This window comes from Psammomys obesus, unplaced genomic scaffold (assembly GCF_907164565.1).
Source record: "Psammomys obesus unplaced genomic scaffold, mPsaObe1.curated_primary_1811, whole genome shotgun sequence".
Classification (NCBI taxonomy): Eukaryota; Metazoa; Chordata; class Mammalia; order Rodentia; family Muridae; genus Psammomys; species Psammomys obesus.
Genome location: NW_026590468.1, coordinates 783,049 through 802,147, shown reverse-complemented (window position 1 = coordinate 802,147; position 19,099 = coordinate 783,049). Strand labels below are relative to the sequence as shown.

At 47.5% G+C, this 19,099-nt stretch overlaps 1 protein-coding gene across 3 annotated transcripts in view; it reads right to left on the bottom strand.

Annotated features, from left to right (window-relative positions):
• The window catches only part of Lmo1 (LIM domain only 1), a 34,183-nt gene extending 27,078 nt beyond the window's left edge, over window positions 1-7,105 (bottom strand). The window contains exons 1-2 of one of the 3 annotated variants that reach the window (XM_055607451.1): window positions 6,966-7,103; window positions 2,397-2,656 (exon numbers count right to left, since the gene is read on the bottom strand). In XM_055607451.1, the coding sequence (XP_055463426.1) occupies window positions 2,397-2,421 (25 nt within the window). In that variant the 5' untranslated portion in view covers window positions 2,422-2,656; window positions 6,966-7,103. Of the gene's footprint in view, window positions 1-2,396; window positions 2,657-2,729; window positions 2,942-6,965 lie in introns of those variants that run through there. The other 2 variants (XM_055607452.1, XM_055607453.1) reach the window with 2 other exon arrangements.
• Between the last annotated feature and the right edge of the window lie 11,994 nt (window positions 7,106-19,099).

Below are 19,099 nucleotides of genomic sequence, written 5' to 3'. Positions count from 1 at the left end.
AAAAAAAAAAAAAAAAAAAAAAAAAAAAAAAAAAAAAAAATTCTGACGATTCAATACTTCAGAAAGTCTCTTAAACCCGTTGCTAGGGCAAAACGATTGATATTTTATTATCTTTCAGAAGTGCAACATGAAAGCCTTGCAGCCCAGCAGAGCTAGGGCTTTGGTCCTCTGCAGCTGGCAGACCTGACTTCAACCAGAGGAGCCCAGCCTCTCTCAATAAGATGCTATTGGGTATAAAAAAGGTGTTAGGGGAGACTAATAGGATCCCCGAGATCCTGCTGCTGCCAGACAATGGGTGCTGTATGCAGCACTGAGGAATACACCCCTAGGGCCTAGAGCACCACATCTGTCACCTAGTTCAGGTGGCCACATTCTGGGAGGGCACTGTACATGAAGTTGGGCAGTAGGTATAGAGAGGCAAGTGAGTATATACACAGCTTTTCTTCATCTCCATGAAGATGCCCCCTTCAGAACCCCAGCCGCCTGCTTTCCTTATGTTGTCCTGGGTCCCAGAGAGTACTTGTGCCAGTGGTGAAAGGTATATTGTTGGGCTGTACAGATAGGAGATGGAGTGGCATCTTGAGCTCCCTTCCGTAGTTCTGGTGGGGACCACAGGAACTCTGAAGGTCTCCAGACATCCACTACCTTCAGCATTATCCCCAGAGCACAAATCATTCTGGGGCACAGACCCTGGGCAGAGGTGGAAATGCCATCTTGCCAACATATGGATAACATTCCTGAACAGAGGGCTCTCTCACACAAAACTCAGGTTTTCTGGGTTCTTGCCTTAGGCCTGGGGAGCCAAGAAGGTGGGGTAACTTTGGTTAAAGATGCACCCTGCTTTCCACATGCTTCTCATAGTGACAGTCCCCTACAGACACCAAAGAGGAGCCCTCCACACCCTTCCTAAGGAGGGAACTCTGGAGCAGGGCATAATCCGAAGTACCACAGGATAAGAAAGTACTGACGTTAAGTACCCAGATCAGTGGCTCTTCTCTCCCTGTCTGGCCTGACCCCAAACCTCTCCTTTCGATTTACTCAGATGGCCTCCTGGAGCTCCAGGGGAGGGTCTGTGAATAGAGGAGAATGTGCTGAGAAGGAGGTTATCCCCCAGCCAGCCCAGAATCATCTAGACCCCCACCCTTCCATCTCTGCCTTCACTAGGGCCAAGAGCTAACTTACTGGGCCCCACGACTTCCCCAAATATATTCACTCAGGCCAGACATTTTAAAGGCCTTTTCCTGCTGATACAATTAGTCTGGGACAGTCAGATGAGACAGCATCCAGTATGACCTTGAACAAGTCACTTAACTTTCAGTTTTGAGCAGTAGCCATGGCAACAACACCTCAGTGGGTAGAAGGCCCAGACCCAGTGGAGGACTCCTGGGATGTCCCATTACTCCCAACCTTTCCAGTCCCCACCCAAATGCCAGCAACGGTGGGCTTGCCAACAATCTTGCCACCTCTCCCAGCTACAGCACCTACAGGCACACAAGCCTTACCTACAGGGCCCAAGGACTCCTGGGGCAGCCACTCACTCCCTGGACCTTAGTGCCTCTCTTAGGTTACAGGACACATGCTGTATTTTACCTCCAAGGCAGCTGGGATTCCCCAACCTTTTAGGCCACTTACTGCAAGGCACTCCCAGCCAAAAAGACTTCGGGGGTACACGATACCACCTGCTAGGGGAGTGCTGCAGCCAAGTGACCTCTCAGCTCTCAGCCCTCTTGAAGCACCCGGGCTCTTGGCCATACATCCAGGCCACCTTCAAACCACTCCCTCTGGAGTGCTACTGGCCCACGGCGGGACAGTTCTTCTGGCTCAAACTCTTGCCTTCACATTCAAGGAGACATGAGGTAGAGGCCAGCACAAGTCATGCCTGTGGCCGCTTCCCCCACCCCCTTCCTGAGGGCCCAGCTGGCCTTCTCTTCTTGGTCCGGCATCCCAGCTTTCGCGAGGTCCTCCCGCGCTCTCGCTCGCCCCCAAGCTCTCTAGTCCGTTTCTCCCCGAAGCTGCTGATTTGCTGGGCGCTCAGCGCCTCTCCGGTTACGCGGCGGGCGCGGGGGTGATGGCTGCGGTGAGAGAGGAGCAGCCGCAGAGACCAAACGCTCAGCACCAAGCGCCGGGGCGCGGAGACCGGAGGGCAGCCCGAGACTCCACGCCGCCCCGCGGCACGTCTTCTCGCCCCTCGCGCCCGCCCGTGAACCAGGATACCTACGGGGCGCGAGGCCAGGAGCTCGCCCATCCCACCCGGGGTCCGTCCTTCCTCCCCGGGCCGCCGGCTGGCTCCGCGACACGGCGTGGCCGCGAGTCTGTGTGCCTGGGTCCCGTTGCGTGGCATCCCGCGCGCCGCGGCGAGGGCTTTGGGGGCATCGGTACCCCTGCCCGCCACCTACCGTCCTCCTTGTCCAGCACCATCATCTCGGGCGCTCCTTGTCCAGCCGCTGCTCGGTTCGGCCGGAGAAAGGGCGCCGACTCCGGGCGCGCTTCGGCTAGGCGGCCGGTCCTCCGGCAGCAAGCGGGCTCTAATTACCCGCTTGTCCGGCTCTTAACCTAGATTGCACTCAGCTAGAATTACATTCAGGAGTGAAGCACTTCGCAGATACAAAAGCAGTCTCACCTACTTTTGTGCCTCAGAATTGCAAGGAACTACGAACTGCAATTTAGAGAAAGAGGGAGAGGGAGAGAGAAGGGGAAGAGAGGATCAGAGCCGTTTCTTTGATTCTCACCTTCTAAATGGCTCAATTTGCCCAGTATAATCTGTCTTAATGTAATTGCATTTGATAGCTCATAACCCTGGCTCTGGCAACGACACAGCTTTCAGCCTCATAAAGTGTTTTCCCCTCGGATTTAATCTGAATCTCAATCTGAAATTATATTCAAAGAGATGGGGGAATCTCGGCGGCCGACTCCCGCTGCCTTTCTCCCTCAATGTATGAGGTTTGCACTCCTGCTACTGAATAAATGCACACATTTCCCGAGGCCCCCCTCCCTGCCGGGTTAATGGGGAGTGGAGACGCGCCGTTGCCCGGCTCTGCAGCGCCACCTGGAGTCCTCTCCGCTCCAGCTCGGGGGGGGGCGGGGGGATGACTCCGCTTGGGTCTCAAGGTCTCCTGGTCTCTCAGGCCAGTCTGGTGGACCCTTACCTGTCCCAACCCCTTCAACCTTGGTTCCTGCTTCCAAACAGGAAGGCTGTTTCTCTAATCACAACTCCTATTACCAGCTCTGCCTAGGGTTTCTAGTCGACTCTATAGTTGTTTGGCAAAGTTAACTTATCCACAGGGTACAAAACCTCCTGTGAGTCCTACACTGTCCTTGATCCCAGTTCCCACCACCCACCAGCATCCTGATTCCGTGCAGAGGGGGAGCCCTATTTCAGCTTCTCTCTGAGCAAGCATGGCTGCTGGAAGGCGTTTCTCCTTCTGCAAATATTTATTGAGCACTTGCTATGTGTCACAAACTATTCTAAGGCACTGGATACAGCAGAGAAGATTCTGTTGCAGAGTTCACAATTCTTGCTCTGTAATTCACACGGCAGGAAGGAAGGCAGGTCCAGCGCCTCTCCTCTTATACCCCACTTCCCCCCAAAAAAAACCCTGTCCAGGCTGCCTACTCCAAGAAGGCCACCTACTTTTAAACCCCCAGGGTCATCGCCCCCTGCTCCAGATATTATAGAGATCCAAAATGGGAGTGGAAATGATGATTTTTAAGCTCAAGAAGGGCTCCCAATAAATATGTTAGGAACTTGGTCCTGGCAATTGCTGAGGCCTTGACTCTGGGAGGGCATGAGAAACTGAGTCTCCTGGAGGAGGCTGGGTATCAGATGAGAATTTATCCACGTGCTGCCTGTTAACAAATGGCAGATCTGGCAGGTCGCTTTTCTTCCTGCCTCAGTGTCCCTGTTTATGAACTAGTTACCTCTGTTCTGTCTCTAAAGGCGGCATGGAAAGAAGCATATGAAAGGTAAACTGTGGGCTCCAGACAATGTGGGCTGGGACACTATCTCATACACAGGAGACCTTAGGGTAAGCCTGGCCTCTTCCATCCTTTACAGGAGCATGGGGGTGGGGAGGGCCGTAGCCCATCCCCACGCCTAGGCAGGAAAGTCAGGCTTTGAGGAAACTGAAGAGCAGCTGTTTCTAATGAGATGCTTCATCCGCACGCAGCTCAGAGGGTTTCGCTTTCCCCTTCATCTTGAATACTTAATCCTAATAGTCCTTGAGTATATTTGATGTTAAATATATCATTTTGCTCAGACTCACTGTCCCTCAGGACTGCAAGCGTGATCTCTCCCCTGCACTGCAGCCAGAGCTGCGCCCTCCAGGTGCGAGGGAAGCATCGCTGTTGCTGGCCCCTCCCCAGCACCACACCCAGCAGCCCCCTCGCCCTGCTCTGAACCAGGGCCGGCCGATGCAGTAAGTGGAGGGCCCAATCTTGAAGAACTGTCTCCGGGCTATCTGGAGACATTAGATCCTGATCTCCTTGCCTTGGGGGCCCTAACACTGACCCACAAAACCGGACTCAATTACCTGGGACCATATCCCTACTCTCTTGTCTAAACCTCAGCTCACCCCAGCTTCCAAGGTACCCATCCCTTCGGGGAGTCAGTACTCCTGCTTCCCAAGCCTGAGGCACAGAGCAGTAGGTAGGGCATCAGCAGAGAGCTGGTGCTATATGTGAAGGTTGCTTGTTCCCACATGTGGCTTCCCCTATAACCTAGCTATAAGCATGGCACTCCCAGTTCATTGTAAAATATGAATCCCAGAACTAAGTGGCAGAGGTGCCCAGCAAGTCTCAGGGAGGCTTAGGGAACCTTGAAGCTCACACCTAGGAAGAAGCCAGATGTGAGCTTCAGTTGTGGGGTGGCCTCCTCAGAAGCTCACAGGTGGGTCCCACCCTACCAGCCTTACCCTTCCCAGGCAGCTTGCAGGTCCAGGGATGTGCCAACAATGTCTGAGTGGAATCCCAAGACACCCCAGGGCTGGAAGAGGCAGTTTCCACTCAACACATTCCACAGGTGGTGAGCCGGCACTGTCACTTCAATACACCACGAGTGCTCCAAAATGCCCTTGGAATGCCTCTGGGGACAGCCAGGGGACACCGGTTGATCAGTGCCCAAAAAGGCTACTTGGGAGAGAATGGGGGTGGCTGCTGGCTGCCTCACATATTTCTGAACAGGTCCCAGCAGTTTCATCCTTGTGCCTGGCAGAAACATCCAGAGAAAAGGATTCCTGCACTGGGGGTGGGAGACAGTTTCACTTGCCGCCTAAGGGCCCAGGCAGACTAGATAATCCAGAACTCCTCAAAGGCTGGCCAACATGCCTGAGCCTGAGGGCCCTGCTTTCAGCACAGTGACATTATCTCCAAGAACTGGCCTCACAGGTGGTAGCTGGAGAGGTTTTCAGGGTGACAAGGACCCTTTCCCTGTGTACATGACAGCTACAGGACAGAGTAAGCCAGTATTTGCAGTGCCATCAAGCTTCCTGTGAGCCAAGTTCAGATGTCCAGCCTTACCCCCTATGTATACAAAAGCAACCAATGCACAGGAATTCGCAGCCAGCTTACAGTGGAGAAGTGCACAGTCGGCAAATGCCCTCTTTGGGATTCTGGAGAGCCTAGAGAGGCCCTCTAAGAAACTGCAGCCACAAACTGTTAGGCCCTAGACAGCCCTAAACCAAATCTACACAAATCTACCCTGCCCTTCCACCAACGACACCCACAAAAGCCCCTTGACAGCTAAGGGTTTAGGAGGACCCAAGTCTGCCCAAAGACCAAAGGGTACCCTATGCTACAAGACTTGCTATGCTAGAATACACTGCCCTGGGCAAGCCAGGACAATTGATCACCAAAGGGGAGATGGTAGGATAAGACAAGTAACTAATGGGACCAAAGAAGAGGCCAGACAGACCCTCTCCCTGGTGATTAGCAGCTCCCAACTCTAAATTTCTGAGCCTCCTGTCCTACTATGTCATACTCCAGGCATGACTGTATGACTGTCCTCAGCCCTGGGGATGGTACGGAGATGACTTCTTGAGATACCTGTGGTATGGGGATAGGGGGTGAGGGAGGTGGTTAGTTAGATCCAAGGGTAGACTTAGATTTTGTGAGGTCCAAAGTTTATAGCAGTTTTTGGGGTGGGGGCTCTGGAAGAAAAGAAATGTGATCCAGACCAGCCTGGGTTACACAGTGAGTTTTAGACTAGCTTAAGGCTGTAGCACAAGACTGTATCTCAACTCTCAGAGTCCCCACCCCTACCCACCTGGCCAGAAAACAACTAGAGGACTATGAAGATTCCTAATACAAATGGATCTCCAGGGATCTGGTAACAGGAAACCCTGAGGACCCCAAACTTCTCTTGGCTAATCAACCCATCTCTTCTAACCAGCAGGACACTCACTAAAGTGGTCTGGGTGAACTGATGGCCTGCAACCTCCCAGGCCTGCAGGAGGCGGAGACAACATCACCCACCAACTAGGCCCTGAAGTCCCAGCCTCCGGATGTGAGGCAGGGAAGACCCAAGGACCAAGCTGGTTAGATGCACCTTCACAGGCCAAGTTCTTCTCCGAGTACCCCCTGGGGGATCCCTTTCACACTGCGGTCTGGAAAAACTTGAAAATACTCAGGGAGGCTGGCGGTGGGGACTACCGGGAAGCCCGCGCCCCATGGGTCTCTGTGCTCCGGATGCCTGCAAAGGGAGCGAGACAGAAAGTTCCTAGCCAGAGCATGCCCTGGCTAACAGGCTCCAGAAAGGCGGGGGGGGGGGGGGCGCACGCACAGACGACCCAGAGCTTGGCACCTTGGACACACACACACACTCACACACACACACGTCCAGCTGCCGAGCTTCCGGGAAGCCGCCAACGGGCTCCAAGCAGCAGTCGGGACGGGTGCCTGGGCCTCTGCCACGGGGATGGAGGTGGCCTCGACAGAACCCGCGCTGTTCCCAAGCGTACCCGGGCACCTACCGTCCTCTTGGTCCAAAACCATAGTCCCCAGGCGGCTCCAGCCAGGCGCAGGCGGGGAATGCAGAGGGACTCGTGGCTCGGACTGTCGCCAACGGGGCGCCTGCGCCGCTTTCCCCGGTCGCGCGTGGGCCCCGCGCCCCGCGGCCGCCGACGGGGGCGGACGGAGCGGCGCCCCGAGCGGTGCGCCGCGGGCAGGGCGCGCGGGAGGAGCGAGTGAGGGCGCGGCGTGCTTGGGGGGCGGGCACCGGGCGGGGCTGCAGCCTCGTGGGCTGAGCTGCTGGGACCCGGGCTGAGCTGCTGGGACCCGGCCTGAGCCGAGCAGGAGCCCGAACCCAAGCTAGGGCCAGAGCCCGGAACCGGAGCTGCCGCCGCAGCCGCGCGCGAGTTCCCTCTTGCAGCCTGCCGCGCTGGTTCTCAGCAGAGTGCAGCTTGCATTTCCCAGGGCCCCTCAGATTCCCCTGTTAATTAAATCAATTCATTATGCTCAGATCTGATTAGCGGCCCTTCCCCCCCCCCCCCCTTTGAATCAATTATTCAATACACAAACATAATTGCTTGGGCCAGAGGTGCCCGCCATTAGCTTATTTAACTCCAAGGACACTAATTACCCGCAGGGCACGGGAACTTTTCTCATTAATTCTGACAAAACACAAAAGCACAGCCAGAGTGTGTGCATGTGAGGGACTCTGTACGTGTGTGTGTGTGTGTGTGTGTGTGTGTGTGTGTGTGTGTGTGTGTGCGCGCGCGCGCGCGCGTGTGACCGCATGCCTGAGTGAGGGATGTATGGGGTGGTGGGCCTCTGGGGACGGTGGCATTTGTGCCATCACGTGTGGGAGTGTGCAATTTTCAACCTATGAACGTTCTGGTGTGAGTGGGACTCCAACTCGGTGTGTCTGAGTGTGTGACAGTGAGTGAGTTGAGCTGGGTGTGGCCCTGGATCTGGGACTGTGGACCAGGGTTGGCGACCTAGCACAGGAATGTGGAGTGCTTCTGTGTATGGCTTTGAGAATGTGACTCCCTGGCATACTACAATCTCCTTTTTCATTACAGTCCAGCGACTGCAGCCGCAAACCTGGAAAGCACAGACTACAGAAGAAAAACCAGGCAAGGGCAGGGGCGGGAGCAGCAGGCAGCGAGGGCAGAGTGGGTGAGGCTGGAAGAGACCGCAGTATCCATCCATTCCCCAATCACCTGCTTCTGCTGAGCTTTGCCACATGCACCCCCAAGCACCTACCCCAACTCCTCCCCTGCCTTCCCCCATCCAATACTACCCTCACTCCCCAACATAACATAAAAGCCCCCACTTACACATAAGCTTGACGCCAGGGCAACCCCACCCACCCCATCTTAGTTTTCCTCCAGTCTCAAAGCTGCAGAGAGGGTGTGCTTACGGTGGACCAGCTCTGCATTTTGCCTCCCAGGAAATCTCTATTGAGGGAGCCGGGGAGAGAGCCCACAGAGGCAGGGACACAGAGGGTAATTGATTCCCCCAAATTAGGTTTCTGCTTTCCAAAGACTGGTATTGTTGGAGTTCTCAATGTGCACAGAGGTATTGAAGATTTCCTTTTTGTTTCCTCGGGCAATGAATGAGCTTAATCCATTTGGCTTTTATAAATCAGGAAACTAATATTCACTCCTTCCATGGAGGCTTAAAAAATTTAATTGGTGGGGGGGCTTAGTAGCCCTTATGCTGTACTCAAGCCCCCACTTATCAAAACACATTCTGATCGAGGGGTGGGGAGAAGAGGGAGGGTCACGCTGATCCTGCTGCCCTCCTCCATCTTTGCACATGGCCTCGAAGTACCTGGGAAAGTTTCTGAAATTATTGCACAAATTATGTTCAATTTAATGATGAAAAGGAGGCTGCTCAGAGGGTGCCTCCAAATTGGCTGCTTAGATGCCCAGTAGTGCTGAAGCCCTGGATGTACCCATGCCATGGCGGGTTTGCCAATTCCTTTTTCTCTCCAGCCTAAACAGTTCCAGAATTATCATCTTCCTGATGCCAAATGTTACCTTGTGCCTCTCCTTCAATGACAGTCTTTTTTTTTTTTTTTTTTTTTTTTGGTGGGGTGGGGGTATTGCACAGAGAGTTGGCTTAGTAAGTAAAGGCAGTTGCAGCCAAGTCTGGCAACCGGGGTTGGATCCTGGGGACCCATATGGCTGAAGCAGAAAATGAACTCTTGTTTGGGGGGGGGGTCTCCTTTGACCTCCATATGTGCTCCATGGCATGTGTTCTCTGCCTCACAAACTAACTAAATAAATGTGATTTAAAATTCTAAACAATCTTTCCTTATGCATATGTGTGTGTTCTTATATGTTTGTGTGTGTGTGTGTGTGTGTGTGTGTGTGTGTGTGCATGTTGGTGGGCTCACACAAGTGGAAGCCAAAGAACAATCTCAGATGCTGTGGTGATTTGACTAGGCATGGTCCCATAGACTAATGTATTTGAATGCTTGGCCCATAGAGAGTGGCACTAGTAGGAGGTATGGCCTTGTTGGAGTAGGTGTGGCTTTGTTGGAGAAAGTGTGTCACTGTAGGGGTGGGCTTTGAGGTCTCATGTGCTCAAGCTACACCCAGTGTGGCTCTCAGTCACTTCTGCTACCTGTAGATCAAGATGTAGAACTCTCAGTTCCTTCTCCAGCACCAAGCCAGCCTGTATGCTGCCATGTTTCCCACCATTGTGATAATGGACTAAACCTCTGAAACTAGAAGCCAGCCCCAGATAAATGTTTTCTTTTTTAAGAGTTGCTGTGGTCGTGGTGTTTCTTCATAGCAATAGAACCCTAACTGAGACAGTCCCCAGGAATACTGTCCACCTCCATTGATTCAAGGTCTTAACAATTCTACTGGACTGGCTGACCAATGAACCCTAGGGATTTCTTCTGTCTCTGCCTCCTCACTCTGAGAACTCAGGTCCTCAGGCTTGCAAGGCAAGGACTTCACTAACTGAGCTATCCCCCAGGTCCTGCTCATACAGTCTGTGATGTCTCCCCATGGTTCAACAGATAAACTTGGAAGTGCTTAGCCTATTAATTTAGGTTCTCTGTGTTCTGGGGAACACCTGGCCACTACCATGCTCCTTGATTCAGTTTAGATGATACTTATGAGGTCCCATTTACTTGCCCTCCTGCCTTGGTGATTCTTCGTATAGATCCATCTCCACAGAGGCTCCTCCCTGCTTCTCACAGTCCTGCAAAGTCACTTTTCTCTGCATTCCAAGTGGCTGTGTACATAAAAGCTGAGGTTGCTAACTGATGCATGAATGAGTCTGTGGAGATGTGGGGTATGAGGTCAGCCCTGAGGTCAGGGTTCAGCTCTCAGTTCTGCTTTTTTGAGCTGTGTATTTCAAAATGGAGGCTCAGAGACAGAGCACCAAGTTTTCCCAGGATGTCAAAGAGACAGCCTGTGACCAAAGCCCATCAGCATTATTTCTTCTACAGGCCCAATATGTAAGACTTTCTATGTTTAGTTCTTTATGTGACCAGGCAGGGCCACTGCCTAAAATTGGTGTTAGCTAGTCTTTGGACATCTTGTGAAGGGGCAACTGGGACCTGAAACTCTGCCCTCCACTGTCTAAGCCATGTGCCTAGCACCTACCCCAAAAAGGAAAGACATCTATTGATAATTTATACAAAGTACCATATGGGCTAGCATGGTGAACTCTGCATGAGGTCCTGGCCTCTTTGCAGCCATCCTGACTATGGCAAAAGCCTATATGAACCTTAAGGGACCAGCTGAGAGGGAAGAGAGAAAGACAGAGAAACAGAGAGGCAGACACACAGAGAAGGAAAATCAGAAGGAAATCAGTTAGAAAGTTAGAAAGTTAGAAAGTGGTAAATATATATATATATATATCAAAAATAATAGTTAAGAAGAAAAATTAAAACCCAAGTCTACTTCTATAAAAAGACCAACAAATAGAAAAAAAATTATTCTGACTAAAAAATAAAATAAAGGGAGAAAAAGAGACACACAGAGAGACCTAACTATTATAGAATATCAACTAATACTGCATATTGATGACAGCAGGTAGCCAGCTCCATCTTGCATTTGCATGGACTTAGTTCATAGGTTAGACTGGGACCTGCCATCAAGAGCTGAGGCTCCCATAGCACGGGGTGAGGAGCAAGCTGGGAGAGAGGTAATGCACTAGACTAGCTGCAAGACCTTTCCGGGAGGAAGCAGTGGTTCCAGCGATGCTGCTAGGCCAAGGAAAAGGCAGCCGTGAAAAGGAGAACCTGGGTCGCTGGGAACTCTAGTGTAAACACCGAGGGATACAGCTGTCTTGGAAGCTAAGGTAGCACCTTAGCCAGGCCAAGATGGAAAAGAAAAGGTAGGGGTCAGCAACATAGTAGCGTTGGCTACTCTGAGAGTAGGGAGACAGCGATCCTCCTAGCCCATCAATCCCACCTCTTAGCCCTTGGATTGTCAGGAAATTACTCTCTAGAACTTGAAATCTAAGGGTGTCCAGAGGGGACATTTTAAAATGTCTTACGTATTGTGGAAAAGATTGCCCTGGAAAGGAGAACTGGAGCAACAGATTTTGGGGTAAGTTATTGTAAAGTTTAAGATTGGTACTTGGCATTTATACAGTCTTTATGTTCCAATCTGCTTTGCTTGCTCAACAGGCATGATGGGAAAAACCTTTTCTGTAAAAATGGACCAGAGCAATAACCACTGCCCGCTGCTCCTGGTGGCAACGGAGTTCCATGTATCTGTTACAGAGGAGAGAGTGAAGAGAGTGAATTTCCCTATTGCAAAACAGATTGTCTGAGTAAGTTAAAAAATAAAATATAACCAAATGCTGTTTACAAGAAATTCTCCCAAAACAAGGTGACAAAAAAAGACTGAAAATAAAGCAATGGGGCGAAAAATACACCAAGCAAATGCAAGCAGAGAGGGAGTTGAAACAGCAATATTAATGTCAAACAAAGCAAGCTTCAAGGCTAAAAGCATAAACGGCTTGAAAATGAAGGCCTACACTCTGGAGTTACTTCTGAATCAAAAATAAGAACAAACCTAAAATGGAAATCATCTGATAATGGAAATGACAGCAACAGCATTCCATACAGAACCTATGAGACACAGCTGCAGTCAGAGGGGAAATTTATACCCGTAAATGCTTTTAATATCAAAAGGAAAACAGAAAACAAGGGGATAACGACTTCAAATAAAAGATCTTTATACACAATATAAGAAATTAGAAAAAGGACAGAGAAGACCTTCTAGATGGTTCAGCTAGTCAAGGTATTAGCCTCCAAGCCCAAGGACCTGAGTTCAATTCCCACCAGGTAGAAGAAAAACTGACTTATGCAACTGTCCTCTGACCTCAACACAGGCCCTGAGTCATACATTCCCCTCTACCTCCAATAATAAATGTAATAAAATGTTTTTAAAAGAAAAAGTACAAATTATTCCATAAAAATCAGAAGGAAATCAGTCAAGTTTAAGTTAGAAAGTGGTAAAAAAAATATCAAAAATAATAGTTAAGAAGAAAAATTAAAACCCAAGTCTACTTCTATAAAAAGACCAACAAATAGAAAAAAAAATATTCTAAAAAAAATAAAGAAAGCAAAATGTACAATGTTAGATACAAACAAAAGATTAAGAGAGTAACAGAGCAAGGCCAGGGTGAGAACATCACTCGTAGAAAACAGATTAAAGGCTTGTGTATAGACCTGTGAGAGTCGATGTGAAAAGCTAGAAAAATGGATCACATCAAGCAATGTAGAAAATGGTGACAACCAAGCATAGAAATGAAAACCCACATTCAGTCAATAGAGGGAAGAGACTTAAAAAGAAATCAACACTCTGTCATTAAAACATACCAGGATTTCACACTCTCCAACAGGTCCACTTTTGGACATATGCTCCCAAAGAACTGAAAGCAACTTTCCCCAGCATCACTGTTTACGAGAGTCAAAAGGTGGAAGCAATCCCAGAGTCCATCAGTTAGCCAAGTGGGTGAACTAAGGGTGGTACATACATACAGTGGAATATTAGTCAACCTTAAAAATGAGGACCATGCTACAACATGGGTGACCTTATGGATGGGATGGTTAGTGAAATAAGCCAGTTACAAAAAGGTAAATGCTGCTCAACTTTGCAATATGTAGAACTTGGGGTGGCTGGTGTACTTGCTGCCAGGGTCTGGGAGAAGGGAGCAGTATGGAGTTATTGTTTAATAGGCACACCTTTTCTGATTTTCAAGGCAAAAAATGGTTGCACAACAGTATCAATGTGAACAACCAACCTGTACACCCAGTAGGTATAGGAACAGTGAATATTATATATATATATATATATATATATATATATATATATATATATATATATCTTATCACAATTAAAACATTTTAAAGCTCAAAGAATAAATTATATTATGGCAAGTTTTATACATTTTAAAGCCAATTTTAATGCTCTTTAAGCCATCTCAGTCAGTATAAAAAGTTGGAGAGCTTCCTGGTTTGTTTTATGAGCTAGCAATTTCTTAATTTCCTAACCTTATAAAGATTGATTTTTAAAAGAAAGGAAAAAAAAATCACAGAACAGCTTGATAGGAGTGTAAAGCCTGAAATAAGATATTAACCAACTGGAGATGGGGAAAGTCCCAACATAATAGCATACTATAAAGAGGCAGGTTTATTGTAACACTACAAACGTGAGTCAGCATCAGAAAATCTACCTCCATGAATACTCACATCAGCAACTAAAAGAACAAAACATGACAGTAACTGATGTCAAAAAATCAGACCCAGCATACTGGCACATGCCTGGAATCCCAGCGCTAGAGAGATGAAGTAAGAGAATCAGAAGTTCAAAATCCACTTTGGTTACATAGACAGTTTGGGGCTAGCCTGGGCTATGTTAGAGCCTGTCACAAAATAGCCAAAATAAAAGCCAAGAATTACCATATTTAGCATGTGTTAGCATGTGCTAACAAAACATGCGGATACTGAAATAGAAGAAAACTACTTTATTGTGCAATGCCAGGGTTCAAATCCAAGTGCTCTACCACTGAAAGTGAATAATAGTAATAATAATAATAATAATGAGAATAAATAGTATTCTACTAATAATAGTTCTCATTCTAATAACTAATGAGAGTAAACAGTTTTTTTAAGGACAAAATATATTTACTTACAAGTTATACCATTGTAGATCAAGAAAGTCCAATAAAATTTTGCTTAAAAGCTACCATAATTAATTCAGTAATTGAGAAGGTAGATAACCACATAAGTGAGCAGAAATCTGTAGGCTTTTTCAAATTCAAATGTAAAATATACAGATAAATTAAAAAGAAAGATTATTTGTGACAAAGCGATCAAATATCCAGAATTGTTTAAAAACAAGAACCACCATGACAAATGTAAAGGTCTTCTTTGGATAAAGTGACAAGATTATATTAGAGGCATATGACAAGATAAAAAGCCACACAAGAAAGAGAGAAGGGAAGGTAATGAAAAGCCAGTCCACCTAAATGAAATAAAGATTTGATACAATGTTTCTTTAGAATCCCCAATTCAAAACTTTTAGAACTAAAAGTTCATGCCCAATATCTTTTTGTGTGTGGGGGGGTGTTCGTGTGCATGTGTGTGTGTGTGTGTGTGTGTGTGTGTGTGTGTGTGTGTGTGCATATGGGTGCATGTGTGTGTTGTATACTTGCTCTCATGGGTGTGCAGAGGTCAGTGTGGCTGTGCATGTACAGACCAAGGTTGACATCTTGTGTCTTCCTTCCATCCTGCCTTCCTGCACCTTACTTTTTGAGACAGGGTCTCGCAGAGCCTGGAGCTCACCCACACAGCAAGGCTGACAGGCCAGCAAGCTCTAAAGACCCGCCTGTCTTTGCCTCCCCAGTGCTGGGACATGCACATACATGCACAGAGCACTTGATGTCTTCCTACAGATTCAGGGATCCAAACTCAGGTCCTCACAGTCCTGCAGCAATCGCTTTACCCATCAAACTATCGCATCAGTCCTAGTTTGCAAGGCATTTGAAAAGTAGTAAGTATCTGTGCTAGCTATGAAAACCGAGGAAGGCCTGTGTAAGGAGCCTGTGTTATCAGCTAATGAACTTGCTATAAAGCCATCCATACTCTAATGGTATAAGTCAGAAGAGTGAACTAAAGCAGAGAAGGAGAGCCGATTCATGGATCTAATTATAAAAAGAAAATTAAAATATGACAAAACATTCACTTCAACTCATTAGAGGGGAAAAAAAAAATCAATGGTATTGTCATTTGCAAAGATGTCTCCAAGGAAAGCATACATAATAAAACCAACAAGACTCTCAGTCTCATTGGCCATTAGGGATGCTCTCAAAAGCCAATGGCCTTCCACCTCAAACTGCATTCAAAGTCAGTCAGATAGGAGCTAGAGAGACTGGCCAACAGTCAGGAACACTTGCAGCTCTGGAGGACCTGGGTCATGTCCCCGTCACACACAGTAGCTCACATCCACCTGTACTTGCAGTTCCAGGGGAGCCAACGCCTTCTTACGGCTTCTTTGACTGCTCCACAAACTTACATGCATTAAAATAACATAAATAAACTTAAAAATAAATTAAAATTAAATAAAATTAAAAATAAAAATTAAAAATAAAATTAAAAATAAATAAAATTAAAAATAACATAAATAAACTTCTGTAACAAATGTTGGCAAGGACATGAGAGCTATCAGAACCTTGCCACACTGCTAGTAGGGATATAAACTGCTACAGCCACTCTGAAGAACAGCCTGAAAGTGCCTCGAAAAGTTAAGCACAGTCACTATCGGACCAGCAATTTCACTCTACTGTATATACCCAGGACTAACAATGTTCGTCTGTATAAAACTCTACTCATTAAGGTTTATGGCAGCATTATTCACAAAAGCCAAAAGATGGAGGTAAATAGAATATCTATCAACTAAAAATGAACATCATTTGCACATAAGAAGGGATGCCATAAGATATATGAATGCTAAAAGTACAGTGTGAAAGAAGGTAGTCACACAGACCACACAAGCAATTCCTTTTCTCGGAACTGCCCAGGAGTCTTGAGGGTGTAGAGAAGAAGGGCAGGTTAGTGGCTGCCGGGACCTGAGGATAATGAGTGCAAGATAGCTACAGAAGTGCAGGTCCTTTTTGAGGTCATCGAAATATTTGAAAACAGACTCTTTTGATCACCTGTCTGTGAACTGTGTGTGTACTTTGAAAGGGTATTATGAGGAATGTGAATTACCTTCAATTAATTTGTTTCAAAACATGGTGCTAATAAATGGCTATGTATCTTTTTTATTTTTTATTTTTTTGAGGCAGGGTCTCATGCAGCCCAAGGTGGCCTGCAACTCACTATTGTAGCCAAGAATAACCTCAAATTCTGCCTCCCAAATGAGCACTGTTGTTTCTAGTTCCATCCGTCTTTAGAAATATGGGATTCCTGCTCCCTGAAACATAAAGATCTTATGTTCTAACTGATACAGATAATTTAAGAATAAAACACAAAAAGGTTAGAAAAACGTTAAGAGAAAAAAATGTGTTTGAAAAATAAAGGCACAAATAATTTGTTGAGAATAACAAAGGTGGGGAAGAGAATCTTACACAAACTTTTGGTTGTTACTTAATTTGGAGACAGTTTTGCTATGAAACTCAGGCTGGCTGGCCTTGAACCCTCAGTCCTTGTGCCTCAGCCTCCAGATTCCTGGAGTTGTAGGCATGTACCGCCACAATGTGCACCTGGTATTTTAAGACTTGAATGCCAAACAATAACACAAACAAAGGAAAATTTCAAGTACTTTTCTGAGGAAGTACTTGCTAAACTTGTGGGAATAAGAGAAAGGCATTGCTGTCCACACAAAGACTTTCTGCAATTTTCAAAGGAGGAAAGCCCCAAAGAAAGTTAACAGCTACAAAGGAGCCTCTCACAGCAGGAGGTTTCAAAGGCCCAGCAAATGCCTACCCTCATTATTCACTGGGGAAATACAAGTTAAAACAAAATAAGTTTCCATTATGCAAATTAATCAATTTTGAAAAAAAAAAAAACATAAAAGAGTAAAAATGTTCATGTTTACTAAAACTTTGCTACTGAGCAGGGCATCTGGCATGATCTATTAAGTCTGGGGCAAATGTGTCTGGGTGTGGTATAATCTTCCTATAATCCCACACTTGGGGGGGCGGTGTTCAGGAATTCAAGGTCAGCCTTGGCTACAAAGGGAGCTCCAGGGCAGCCAAGGCTACAAAGTAAGAACCTGACTCAAAATACAAACAAAACCTCACAACAAGCAAAAACTTGAAAGCATTGTCCTCCCACCCTGCTGTTGCCTGCAGAGTCGCAGGTGGCATTGTCCCATTGAAGAAGAGCAGGAGATGGTGAAGCGCTCTCTCTGGCGGGACTGCCAAGACTGGAGGCCTTAGTCGGGGAAGAATGAAAAACAGAGGACATGGGGCTGTTTAGAATCATTTTGTTATTTATAATGGCTAAAGGGTTTATCATTTTGATTAAAAACAAATTGAGATGTCCTTTGTTTTGTTTTGGTATTTTGAGACATGGCCCAAGCTGGCCTTAAAGTCATTGTTCAAGCAAGGATATCCTTAAATTTATGATTCTCCCGCCTCCACCTCCTGAGTGCTAGAGTTATCAATACATGTGACTTATGTCCAGTTTATGCAGGCCTGAGAATTGAACCCAGGGCTCCGTGCACACACTCTATCAACAGACTGTGTCCTCAGCCTGTCAGAAGTTCTTCGTGACGCTGCTGTTGCCCCAGTTCAGGGACCATGACTTTCTGCACATGACTGCAAGACTGTTTCTGGGCACCTCACATCCATTCTGAGCCACAGTGGCTATAGTTCAGTGCACAATCAGGAGAGATTTTAAAAATACAAATCAGAGTTTTTCAACTTTCAGCCTGTAGTGGCTTCCTGTTGCACTTTGGAGCAAGCAACCCCCACCCCTTCCCCTGAAGGTTCTTCTTGATTCCCGACCTATTCCTATCACAAATACTGGCTCCTTGCTTCCGTAATAAATTCCGATGCAATTTATTACCCCTGTGGCAAGTTGTCCAAAGCACTGCTCGGCTCCAGGCTTGCAGAAGTTCTGTTTCTGGTCTGGAATGTCCTTCTTCGTCTTCTCTTCTGGACCGCCTGAGGTCTGAGATTTAACGTCAGGGTGTCCTGTCTCTGCAAGACTAGGCTAGGTCTTCCTGTGATAGCCTTTTTTCCCACAGCGCTTATCACAATGATCTAGTTAATTACATATTTATTTGTATAATTATTTGTGTGACAGGGCTAAAAGAAAAACTATTAATCTAGAAGTATGCACATCATCTCTCCCATCCCTTGACTTGGGAGAGCAATGGGTCAGATGAGGTCTCTAAGGTCTCCCATCTCAAAGACTGTTAACTTGATCCTGCCCTCTATGCATTACTACCTTTGCCCTCTGCTTTCTTCCAGCTGCTCTTTGATATATCTAGCCAACTAGCTTGTTCTGAGAATTGATTACAACAAAGGTCTCTAAGTTGCTGGGGGAGCTAATGGCCTTCTTAAAAGCTGGAGTGATCTCCCGCATTCAAATGGATTCATTCTTGCAACTATTCTCCAGAGCTTCTCACCAAAGGTGGCCAGAGCCCCAGTGGTCACCTCTGAGACTATAAATACCTAGCAACTGAGCTCCAGCAGGATCTGATGCTTCAGAATCTTGCCCTAAACCTCCCTACTGCACAACAAGGGGTCACCTCTTCCCATTCCCACCACCCTGTCACCTCCCCACTGAGGACTGCAGCCCTCCAATGATCCTGGACTGGGTCTGAGAGGTCAGATGTTACCAGATGTAACGGAGGCTGGTGCTGGTCTACAAGCATCACAGACTCCCATGGATTGGTCCATGGAGCTGAGCACTGTGACTCACTCCCAGGGAACAGACAGTTTCCTGACAAGCTCACCAGAGTGAACACACCCACACACAGGTGGTCCCCTCCAAGCTACAGACACATGTCCCAACAGCACAGCAGGCACATCTCAGAAACAGTCCTCCCCAGAGCTGCAGGCAGGGGCTGTGGTATGTGGAGCCAGCTGGCTCCAGGGCACACCCACCCAACTTATTCCTTCCCCTCCTAGTTTCGGGTAGGGTCTTCCTGTCCCATCTCTGACTGGTGAT